This window comes from Anoplopoma fimbria, chromosome 5 (genome assembly GCF_027596085.1).
Source record: "Anoplopoma fimbria isolate UVic2021 breed Golden Eagle Sablefish chromosome 5, Afim_UVic_2022, whole genome shotgun sequence".
Lineage (NCBI taxonomy): Eukaryota > Metazoa > Chordata > Actinopteri > Perciformes > Anoplopomatidae > Anoplopoma > Anoplopoma fimbria.
The window spans coordinates 14916414-14928885 of record NC_072453.1 but is presented as its reverse complement, the minus strand read 5'-3'; the positions used below and the strand labels follow the sequence as shown (position 1 = coordinate 14928885).

The 12472-nt window shown below is 38.9% G+C and overlaps 1 protein-coding gene across 1 annotated transcript in view; it reads right to left on the bottom strand.

Annotated features, from left to right (window-relative positions):
• Positions 1-6020: 6020 nt before the first annotated feature.
• Positions 6021-12472, bottom strand: part of atrnl1b (attractin-like 1b) — a 58745-nt gene continuing 52293 nt past the window's right edge. Inside the window, exons 28-29 of the mRNA XM_054598748.1 lie at positions 6959-7073; positions 6021-6304 (exon numbers count right to left, since the gene is read on the bottom strand). Coding sequence (XP_054454723.1) covers positions 6180-6304; positions 6959-7073 — 240 coding nt within the window. The 3' untranslated portion in view covers positions 6021-6179. The remainder of the gene's footprint in view (positions 6305-6958; positions 7074-12472) is intronic.

Below are 12472 nucleotides of genomic sequence, written 5' to 3'. Positions count from 1 at the left end.
TGGCAGAATGAAAGAAGAAATGAACAACCAGCAGATGCCAAGACACATCTGAGAAACATGAAGAGCAACCAACGTTTTCCAACCGCCCGGGGGAAACGAGCAGCTTCCAGATTTTAAAAACAAGTATGTGGCTAAAAGCTGGCAGGAAGTCCAACTCAGACACAAGTTTTCCTCCAAAAAAGAGGTCCAGGAGTGAAAGAAGAGTATTTTTGGAGAGCAGCCTTAGCTTATAATGCCACATGTCCCAGCGTAAGCTTGCAGTCTTTACTTTAAAATTACAAAGGAGTCTTTAAACGAGTAGCTGAGCAGCTAACATGTCAGCTTAACTTTAATGGCAGTTTAAAAGGCCCGCCTTGTCGCAGGCGTGTTGTTCACGTGATAAAATACTGTAAATACGAAAAGCAGGTAGACGGAAATATCCACTTTAGCCGAACATATATGGGGAATATAAAAATGAAGACTCCCAGTTGTCGAAATGTAGCTAGTACACAGGTGTCCACTACCTGGCGCCAAAATTCCTGCTGCCATTGCGCGGAAGTTCAATGCAGATGACGCCCAATATCCTAATGCAGCAATCAATACAGCTATCTGAAGATAAACTATATAGCCAACATAGTTTCTTGGTATCTAGTACACCAACTGCTGAAATATATACCACGATAAACTATAGAGTTTATTAAATTTATTTGGTGTGACTAAAGGTAATGTGATACTCGGGATGCCCGTTCTTCCCATTCTGCCAGCAAGACTTGAATGCAGCATTGATAGTGTTGAACTGTGGGATCAGTGCCACCTGGTGTTTGACTGCTATGACATAGCTACTATATACTTACCGGTGCTATGTACTGTGCTATATTAGTTCAAAAGGAACTTATCCGACGTGTGACAAAGTCAGTTTAACAGTTGCCTAAATGATAAACAAGAATAATGTAAAATCTTGTTATAGATGCCTTAATATCTTCCTTCATTCTCATGAACCACTCACCTATTTATAATTTACCTTCAGCCTCTGTCGAACTGTAAGATTTGGGCCTCTTGGTCTTGTCTCGAAAAATAAACTAAGAGCAACTTCTGCAGCCACGTTCAAACAGTCTTTGCTGCTATTCATAGAATCAGAAATATTGTATAAAAAAAGCAAGAATTAGCCTCCTAAATTAAAGTGGAATCATCAAATTAGTTTTGAAAAATGTTCTTTCCAAGTGCTTTCCAAGTATTATATCATGTACTTAACTGAGCGGACACAACTGACATAATAATGACTTTGAAACAATATTGTACAATGTCTTGTTTAAATAACTATTACAAGATTTTCCTCTTAACTTCTAAAGAACACTATATTTTCCTTACAAAAACCAAAATGTGAATTTCAATAGCTGTAATTAGGAGGCAGAGGCAGTCATGAGCCACAATAAATGACACACACTACCTCACAGATATTAGTTCATTTATTTAACCCTCCCCATTACATAATAAGTACACTTACATTAATATATCCTAAAGTTAAGGCCTGGTCAGTTTGAGCTACACTGTGCACTGGCATCCAAATTCTTCCAGCAGGATTATATCTGTCTCCTGACGCACCCCCATGAATTATATTGCTGGAAGTGACAGATTAATCACCATCTCCTGGTAACATTGGAGACAAACCAAGACAAAGGGGAATACAAATCCATACTCTTCCATCATAAGTGTGCATAATCAGGGAGCTCAAGGGCCTTAATTTATGCACTAACGCATGTTTTGCCCTGATTTAAATCCGCCGAATGCGTTTGGTAACTCTTAACCTGAGAAGAGTCAGTGTGACCTGCCGATTTATTTATGTAGTGCCATCTGGTGGTTGATCTAAGTGCACGGGGACAATTTACGCAAAAAGACAAAGTCAAGGTCTCCTCTACTTTATCCAATTTGTCTCAGGAACATCGTGTAATGTTATCAGGGCAACAACAGAGGAAACTGAATTAGGTCCTATTTATAAGGACGAAGGGACAGACTGTGACATTGATACACAGTGATTTGACATTGTCACCGGAAGAGAAAAACAAATGTGAGTGAGAGTGTTTTGTCTGAGCAACTTTTCTTTTCCCCAAATTGTAATGTAGCGGGATCAAGTTGAGATTTCAGCTTTGAATAACGATATTGGGTAATTTATTGGTGAGCAATAGGACCATCAGGGTTAGACCAGACTGGACGTCAGTTTGCCAACAGTGACTCAGGCTCGGCACAGCAGTCACTCTGAATATTTTCAGCACATCCCTCTCCAGCACTTAGCAGTGACCTCTGTTCACTCAACTGTCATTTTGAAAAATAACACCCAGTCACACTTTGCAACAGCCAGCAGCCTGTTTTGGTCAAAAGCCCTCAGATTTTAGTGGCTTTCCTGGAACTTTTTCAGACAGAGGGGCCAATTAGCTCGCCCTGGCTTTCACATGCAACTATTAGCAGTGTACAAAATATTATATATATATATAATATTATGTCTTCATAAAGGACCTGCTCAATAAGTGTGTATTTGTGCATTTAAAAGCAAACAACTCAAAACAAACCCTAGATAAGGTGTGCTGCATTAGATATCTGTAAAGAGAACTGTCATCAGCTCTTCTTGTGTTGAATCTCTCATATAAGTATAGTATATGAGTTTCATATGCATGCCATAAATCTTCAGCCATGTTATGAAGCTTTTGTAACCATTAACATATATAAATAGTTTGGAAATTCATGTCTCTATCCTGATTTCTTTTAGCACAATGCCTTCTGAACCTTTTTCTACGTAGCTATCAATTTTGTTTGTTCATCATTCATTATGTGACTATATCGGCTGCTGCGAAAATGGCAAAAGTGGCACTAATGTACCTATTTTGAAGACGCGTCTATGGTGAGCGTCACTAAAACAGCAGGGGAGGATTCATGGGAGCCATACGGCACTATACAAGAGGGACCAGCAGACACCAGCGCAATAAAATTGCAAAGCACAATGAAGCCGCCCGACCACCTGATGTGCACACAGGGCATGTAGACTCTCTTTTTGAACAGATAAACTGAGGGGAGGAGTTAAGGTCAAAAAGCCCTCTTTTCCAAAATGCATACGTGGCGCTTAAGAGTGAAAAGCAACCCGTTTGATTGGCCATGCAGTACGCAATCCCTTCATATACACAGAGCCACTAAATGGGTTCATCTTCTCAGCTTTCTCGCCATCAACAGCGTTATAAAATAGCCACCCTGCTTAAGGGTTCTATAACAGCTTTCCTCCAACAGCCCCTTCAGCTAATCAGTATACTGTTGAGTATAAATGAGGATTATCCAGAGTAGCTCTTTGGCAGGCTGCATCCCCTCTTCTTTACATCTTGGTTAATGCACACCCCTGATGTTGAAGAGGGAGCACAAGCACTCTGAAAGGTGTCAGCACATTAAAGGACAAACCTCCTAATATCAGGCAGATTTTTAAAGGAGGCAAATGCAGCAAGCTTTTTGTCACGTATAGTCTGAGGTGCACCTTGCTTGTGAAATGAAATTAAAATGATAATAAAATATAATTTGTTTGCTTGTTCCAACTGCATGTCTGCTGAATATTAAAGGCAAAACTAACATGTAACTGGACCTCCAACCTGTTACAATAGAGATGTAATGATAAACTAAGACATTGCTTAATTCCATTTGAATTTTCCTAAATAAGAATTCAGAAAATGCTTAAAATCTTAATTCAGTCTGTGATTTAAGGTCAATTAAAACAACAAAAAAAAAGTTGAGACGCTTCTCTTTAAATAGAGAAGAAGAAATAATTTCACTAGATACATATTTACATACATTAGAAAAGTGTTGACAGAGTGTGGATGGCTCACCAGGTAAAGGCTGAATCCTTACAGTGGGCCCGGATTATAAAAATAAAATAAATAGATTAGAAGAGACTTTCTATGTCATTTTTTTGTTGTTGTTATTGCAACCCTCACTATCAATTGCTTTTGTTCACTACCTCGCAAAGGCACAAAATACACCAAAATTCAGGTCTGGGTTTTATAGTCTCTCTCTCTCTCTCGAGACACTTTCAAGTGGAACAATTATCTTTAGCTGAGGCAATCAACCAGTGTTGAAGACCGGGCAACAGAACACAATTACAAATTGTAGGTTAAAGCTTCAGAGGTAGAAGCACCAGACAGTGTAGAGTTCAATGCCTGTACTAGAAGAACTGTATGTGAAAGGACTCAGGTGCACAAAAGATTTTCAGGTATTTTTAATTTTTATTTTCTGGCATGTTGTCCACCTTTAAAATACACTGAAGATTACTGATATACAGTTTACCATCTTTTTTTCACGGTACAGTGAGACCCTGATTCCTGTGTAATGACACTGTTATAGGATTACTCTACAAACACAAAATAATAACACATTAGCTGGCATAATATCCTTATGAAATGCATCATAACGACCACTTTGCAACAAAAAGCAAGACAATGCCCATATAGTCCTTAAGGATGCACAATTCAAAAGGAATTGACATTAAAACAACTGATTTAATTCAACAATAAAATCAAGTTAAATGCAATTACACAGGAATCTGTTAAATATCAAAACAAAAATATTAACAGAAATGCTCTTTTTTTCACAAGTGTAGCAAAAGACTTACAGTTTATCATAGATATAATAGTAACAGGTGACAAGGCCTAAAATAAATGATACTCTCTTGCCGTTCAATCATAAAAACCTGACAAACACGTGAAATCTCAAGAGATAAGAGCGACAAAGACTCACATTTGTTCCAACAAGACACAGTACAGCTCTGGGTGGAGGTTGGGGATAAAAATGGTCATCAGCTTTTTAAAATTCTGCAGATCAACACGTCCCCTCGTTCCAAGGAAAGCCAAGGCATTATAAAAAGGTAACTCCTTGTACTCAAAGATGGAAACAAAGACAAAGCGTCAGAGGACTCTTAAAAAAACGTACAAAACAAACTAGTAAACAGCCAGAGCGACGTGATGTCCCTGGTCTCATTTTATTAAACAGACGCCTTTCTCCAAAATGGCATCCGCCCACCACAACCAATCCAAGAAACAAGTTCAAAAACTTAAATCGTCCAAGTTGCACAGCAAAATGACACAATAACAAACTACCGTAAAGAATCAACCAGAACTGAGATGTTTCTCACACTGGGAAAAACTAGTCTGGATTGTTAGAACGAATGAACCTTCCAGTTTGTGAATAAAATGCTTCTATGTTTTCTTTAGTTTTTGGAGTTTTCCATGCTTTAGTTTGATGACTAACGGTTTGTTCGTGCCTCCTCCGGTTCGCATTCTTCACCCACATGCCGCTGGTAGTGATTTCAGTGTCTCTGCAGCATTTTATACATGTACTCCACAGAAAATACAGACTTTAGCTTCAGCTGGGTGGATGATACATATGTACAGTAAATGCTTAAAACAGATCATTAATGGTAATTGGCAAAAAAAAATACTTGAGTTGTCAAAAGACTGTCGTGTGGCCACGGTGTGTTACAAAAGAGTCCTGACCTAGCGCATAGCTTTCCCCTGGAAAAAAGGCAGAATGATTTCAGTCCATACAGCAAAAGGCTTCGCATAAGAACTAAATGCTTTAGCACCATAGAAAAACACTTGTTGGCAAGCAGAAAGAAGAACAAAAACCCATTGGCAGCATGTGCTGGATATCTACCAGCCATTTTTTTTTTTTTTTTTTTTAATATATCCTCTCTTATATCCAACACGGTGTGAGGGAAATCAGTTAAACTCTGATATAACCTAATGTACAGACACCTTTGCTTTTCCCTCATGCTGAGCGAATGTTCAGTTTCAATAGGTGCAGATTCTCCTCATTATTCTGTCTCTGATGTCACTTATCAGGCAGGTTCCTTGCCGTGATGACTACCCAAGCTGAAGGGAGGAGATTCGGGCTCAGTGTGTGGAGGAGAAAGTTGTTCCAGAGATTGGAGAAGTAAGTAAGTCATGTGAACAGAAGTGGATTTATGCGGATTAGAGCGAAGGGGCAGGAGAGGGAAGCAGGGTTGTGCTCTTGTGGACTCGGCAAGTTTCAGTGAAAACTTGAGTGGTAGCAGCCAAATATTATCTTCCATGTCTTGTCTCTAGAAAGGCCTCCAACTGGGACCTGCTGCATATTGGAACATTGTGGCCTCAGGTGGTATAATAAGGGACCTGAATGGATTGACGGGTCGAGACTCAGACGCAGGTGCCTTGGTGTGCTGGAGGAAAGGCTTTTCGGTTCTTTAAACCCAGGGACTTTTCCTTAAAATCTGATGGTTTCTGCTGTGAAATGTCTATCAGCGCACTGGCAACGACGATTCCTAAAGAAGGAAAAAGAGCAAGATAAATGTGAGGGTGATGGGGAAAACGAGCGATTTACACAAACTGCTTTGTTCAGTAAAAGAAACAAACAGATATTAAAGTTGTGTCTATAATAATTCAAACACCTAATCTTATGTAGAATATTTTGCCACTTCCAAAAGCAACATTTGTTTCTTCCCGTTAGGATTTGAACCACGTTTTCAGTAGGAGCATGGTCGTTTAATATATAACTGATACAAATATATGTGTTTGTGGAGAGACATTTGCTGCATGTGATCGATAGTTATAATATTTCTGATGGTGTACATGATGGCTGTTTGTGATGTTTGAAGTAATATATTTAATATAGAAAATGATTCAAATCAATGAGTCCCACTGTGATCGCTCACTCAAAATATAAAATATTTACACGAACAGACTTATGGTCACCGAGTCATGCTGAAGGTGTGTGTGTGGTGAAATACGTGCAACATACATACACAACCTGGGCTGAGCGAAATGTTTACAAAGTAGTTTTACAAACCTGAACAGAACTTCATTTTTCAGTATAAAGCAGAGTATGGTGGGTGTTCATTGTTTCCCTTCACCATATAGACATTAAGACAATATGTCTTGACTAAAATGATGATGCCAGTTGTTTCTGTGTGTGTTACCTGACTGTCCTGGCGGAGGTAAGTCTGAGAGCCCAGAGGGGAGACGCATGAGGACGGTCAACACAGCAGCTTTACCTCCGGAACACGGCTCCATCGCTACAGGCTTAGGTGCACCCTGAAAAGAGAGAGACAGCAAAAAAAGAAAAACTGATTTTAAACACAATTTCAGGATAACTAAGAAAGGAATGAACTCTCCGAAAACTGAAATATACTCCCTGGTTTATGTGGATTTTACTGTAAAAAATAGCTATATCCTATTTCCTGAACTGACAACACCAAAAACAGGAATTTGTGATAATGTGTGAGAGACAGGATGTATGATAGAAGCACTTTGGTCTTTAACAAACCCAGTTTAATGCAGTCACACGTGGACAGTCTGGTTAGTTGAGAACCAGCAGACCAACAGTCTCTGATATTTGCTGCTGCTGCTGTTGCTGCTGCTGCTTTTAAGACGAGAAACCCTCCTCCTGAGACAAATGGTTTGATTGGTCTCACACAACAAAAACAATTGTGTATATGTGTGTGTTTGTGTCCTTGTCAGACAGTCTACGGGTTGAGGCAATGACCTACCCCTCTCAGTAAATGGCCAAAACTGCTTGTCTCAAGCGTGAAAAACATGTCATCCTGATAATGAATGTCAGGGGTTTCACAGCATGTTCTGGATGAGGGGAGAGAAATTGGGGAATAATAACGCGTCTGAATAGAATTTACTTTTCTTTTTTTGTGTCTGGCTGAATTCAAAATGGAGATGAGAAAGTCAGCAGAGGCAGAATGGTAGAAAAACATGGACGCACAAGCACACGCATTAAGACAAGGGGCAAGACACTTAACCCCAAGTTGCTCCTGAAGGCTTGCCATCGGTGTGGACTGGATGATGCATGAATGTTAGTTAGAGTCTGATGGTGGCAGCTTGCATGGTAGCCTGTCATCAGTGTGTGAATGGGTGAATGATATGTAATATACTACTGACTGTAAGTCGATTTGGATAAAAGCGTCTGCTAAATGACTGTAATGTAAAAAGAACAGAGAACCAGCAGTGGGATCGGCTCTTTTGTTTTGACATGTTCCACTGGAATCGGTTGTGGGTTGAAAAATACAAAAACACTTAAATCTAATTTGTGTATTTTGAATGAACACTGACTCTGAAAGCCTCGATAGACAGAATACAAACAGCATGTTTAGTATAAATGATGGAGTCAGAAGTTACATGCAGATTTGGAGTAAGTGGAATCTTGTTTCCTGTTAAGCATTCAGTGTAACTTCCCATGCAACTTCCAATAAAGTTTGCCTTTTCAAATGCCATAGTTCACAACTACAGTCTGCCTCTTGTTACTCCGTGATATTAAAGGCGTTAGAAGCATTTTAACATGATGAACCTCATGATACAAACAGTTATGAATTAACATTTCTCAGCACACAACAGATAAGATCACTTCTTTAGCAAATAATGGTCAAATATCTTTAAAACAACGTCTTAAAGATCAAATTATATTAACATGGGCCAACTAAAAGAAACTACTGAATGTTGATTCTGAGATGTATTGGTTTTGACCTTCATGAAAAGACAAACCTATTTCAGGAATTTGAATAATTTGCTGAGGTTATGAATGCTGTCAAGATTGTCCTGGGTTATTTTCCATTTGCCTGTACTACTAATCACCTGGAACTAATGCAGAGGGACAGAAAGATGAGGTGAACGGAGAACGGGACAAAGGTGAGCCAAAGCACAAGAAGAAAGTACATTAAATGTGACAGACACAAACTCTAATTGTTAATCAGTCGTTTAACGGGTTCGAAGAAGCCCAAACGTTTATACAGTTTGCACCCGGTCGTATAACTTCACGTGCATACATTACAAGGCCTCATTTCAAACATGCACCCTTTGACTACGTGTGTCATTTAACCAGAGTGTGTACTTTATCTTTAGGACTGATTAACATGCAACCCTGGATCAATTGTTAGGACAGAATAGGTACATTCAAGTCCAAGCATCTTTAAGTCTGCACTTCAAGTCTAGTTTCATATGATGTACAATTATATATTTAATATTCTGAAAAACTCACAACCTTCATAGGCACCATGTTAAAAACAAAGAATTTCAAACTGATACTGTACATTCCTGTATTGTAGGCAGTTCATTTGTGTGCATTGTTCCTAAACCCAAATAGGCCATATGATCAGAACTAAGAATTCTCAATCTTTTCATGCATATTTCTGAGTCAGAGGCCCATTCGTGGATGTATCGTTGACATACAGAGCAATTAAATTGCCGGGCCATCTCATGACCATTCAAGTGATCCTGCTAATGAACAGCTACATAAGCCGTAGTCATGCAAGGGAGCTAATTCAACCTATGCTATGAGTTTTGATTGAAGCAGATTTCACTGCGAGCTATATTTACATGGACCACTGGGTGAAACATAATTACAGCTGTTCCAAACAAAATGAATAACCCTAAGGCAAAAAAATGTTGGTTTGAAAGACAGAAGCTGCAGCACTGCCGTGTAGTATATGTAGAAATACTGTGAAGTACTTTGTGAAGGTATAACAAAAATGAAATTCATGTCTATTTCAACCATACTACCAGAATGGTTCTGTAGGTGTCTGTTTGTTCTCAACACCTGCTGTAGAGCTTGAGATCAAAATATTGCTTTAAATTATTTGAGATAAAAACCTACGTGCTTTGTGGGTGTTACTTTTTTTTTTTTTTGCCATGTCATCAACATTCATATCTATCCTACTTTTTCTACAAAGTTCTTCATAGATCTAGCCTCTTAAAAAATAAAAAGGCTTGACCTCAAGACAAGATGATTTGACTCCACCACTTTCAGAGTGCAGCGCCAACAATAACACAAACTAACTAAATGATCGAGGCAGCTGCAGACGAGCAACTCCTGTGTTCTGCGAGCTAAAATTAGTGCTTTTGTCGAGAGAGTCTTTGGGCTTCTAAGAGAGCGACATAAAGGCTTTAGTTCTCCGTTGGAATGGGCTCTCTGACGGCAAGGTAAGGCGGGGAACATTTTCTGAATATAGCACTTAAGCCGATATTGATTTTATTCGTGGGCCTTTTTTTTTAGGCGTCTAAAATATGTTTCGCTGCCGAGCCTCTCCACAGCAGTACGGCGCTCTGCTCCCGAGCCTGTTCTCCTGTCTGCTTCTCAAAACCGGGGGCGTGCCGACTGCTATCAAATACACAGACTATGGATTTCATACAAGCCACTTCAAAAATCTCCAAACTTTTCCTTTAAGTTGTTAATATAACTAATAATAGTTGCAATATAAATGTTGGTATTATTAGTCGAGCAATTATTTCTTGTTATAATGCCTCCTCCTCTTTCAATTAGATGACCAAATGATGACTCCTCTATTAAGCATGCAATTAAACAATACATTGTTTGTTGTGCAATTTTTACCCCAATGTCAATGATGTGATTTTTTGCCATTAAAGAATAAATAGCACATTTTTGTTTGTTTGAAAGGCAGCTTAAAAAAAATAAAAATAAAATAAAAACCTTCTTTGTTCCTATATCAATCTGGGATAAAAGAAATATTCATAAAATGCAGAGGGAAAATAAAAAAACATTAATAAATCATTTCATTCATAGGCATTTTAAAACTGCTGTCTCCATGATCATATCTTTCAAAGGAGCTTTACACCCTGCATGTTTACTACGCATTAACCAAGATGCATTGGGGTTATTCATAACCATCCCAGCACATAAACATGCATACACACACACACACACACACACACATATACACACACAATGCATGTGCTTTCCTTTCCTCCGCTGACAGGTGTCATCCATCATACTAAATGTCCGTTAGTGGTTCCATATGTTAAATTCCGGCCGTAGTGAATAGAAACATCTGTGAGAAACTAGACCTGCAGTTTTTTGTGGCCCCGACTGGCTTTCTGTTCACGAAGAAAAACAGCTGCTGACATCTTGATCACTAAAAAGCAACGACCATCTCTTAGGGTTTAAACAAACCGAAAATGGAGGAAATGGCCACGGGGGCTGTTTCTCTCGGACCAGCTGGAGGGTCTTAGTGACAGAGAGTTGGTAATAATGAATGCAGTGAGATCAGTGCTGACAGTATGATGAGAGAATAGGGTCTTACATGTTTCCATGTGTTGGAACGGGTGTGAGGGGTCATTGTGGTGCTGCAGTCCCTCTCTGTGGTCTTGCTTCCTGTGCAAGCTGCATCATCTATTAGTGTGGTTATTGTTTTCTAAAATCTGCTCATAACTTTATCCCTAAAATAGCAAACAATTCAAGCAAACCTCAGATTTCCAAACTGATATATAAGGTTACAATAACTATAAAATGTGTCTGCAGTTTAAAGTACAAACAAAGCTGTTAAAACAAAAAGCAAACCAGTGATACTAGCGTGACATCAGTGTCCTCTTTGACTTTAACAATAACTAAGTGGTGCCAGATGCTGACCAATTTACCTTTATAAAAGATAATTAGGCTTGTTTTGTTTTTTTTATGGTTCACCCTCAGCTAGAGCCAAGGTAAGTGATGGAGCTGTGTATGGTCCAACATATGCATTTGCACATTTTAAACTATGTAAATTATTCTAATGGGACGAGTCCAAAATACACTAAGATGTTTAAAAAGCTGTCACGTCTATGGCTAAATATGACTCTAAGCTTTCATATATGTACAAACACATCAGTTGTAGACGTAGCTTCTTAATGCAAATCATTTAAACAGCTGGAAACTTAAAATAGAATAAAATCATGAATCTAGTAAGCAAACTACTGCATGACCTCTAAAAAAAACACACATTTTCAACAGAAAAAATGTGTGTTTTGCCTTTGCTTCCCTGCAAGGTATGCTTTATGACCTTTCAGAGAGTACATAAGATATTCATGTTCTATTTGACGACTGCACGTCTGGAATTAACACCTTGCCTACGGTAACGCTGGCGTCACACATCGTGGAATGTCAGTTGAGACCATTTCTGGGCCATTAGAAGCCACTGGAAAATATTTTGTGAATGATTAACCAAGCAATACTTGATTAAGAGCTGCTCGGTGAATTAGATGTATGCTGGATTCACCATTAAGACTGGCAATCTAAGATGTGTTTTGAAAATACATTTAGGTAATAAACTGGGAAGGAATGTTTTGTACCCTTGTATGCTGAGTTTAGCTTTTTTTTTTTTTAGGTGCTACTGAAAAGCATTCAGCATACAGATGCCTGTGAAATAAATGTAGGACACAAGCATGTAAATCGGGTTTCGCGGGTGTTTTCTGCGACGAAACTTTCGCGGCAACTTCCTGGAAGGCTGTACGGACATCTCAGTGAGATTGAAAGTCAAGCATTTAAGGGTTCATTCCGCATCTTGAAAGGGTCAATAAGCAGAAGACTGAAGATAGTTTCATCCAGTTATCATTTCCAAAACAGCTTGGGATATTGTCCACAGTGAAACTCTCCAGTGGATGCAGAGTCTCTGCCTTAATGCGCTCTAGAATAAGCGCACTGTATTGTTGTTGTTTTTTTT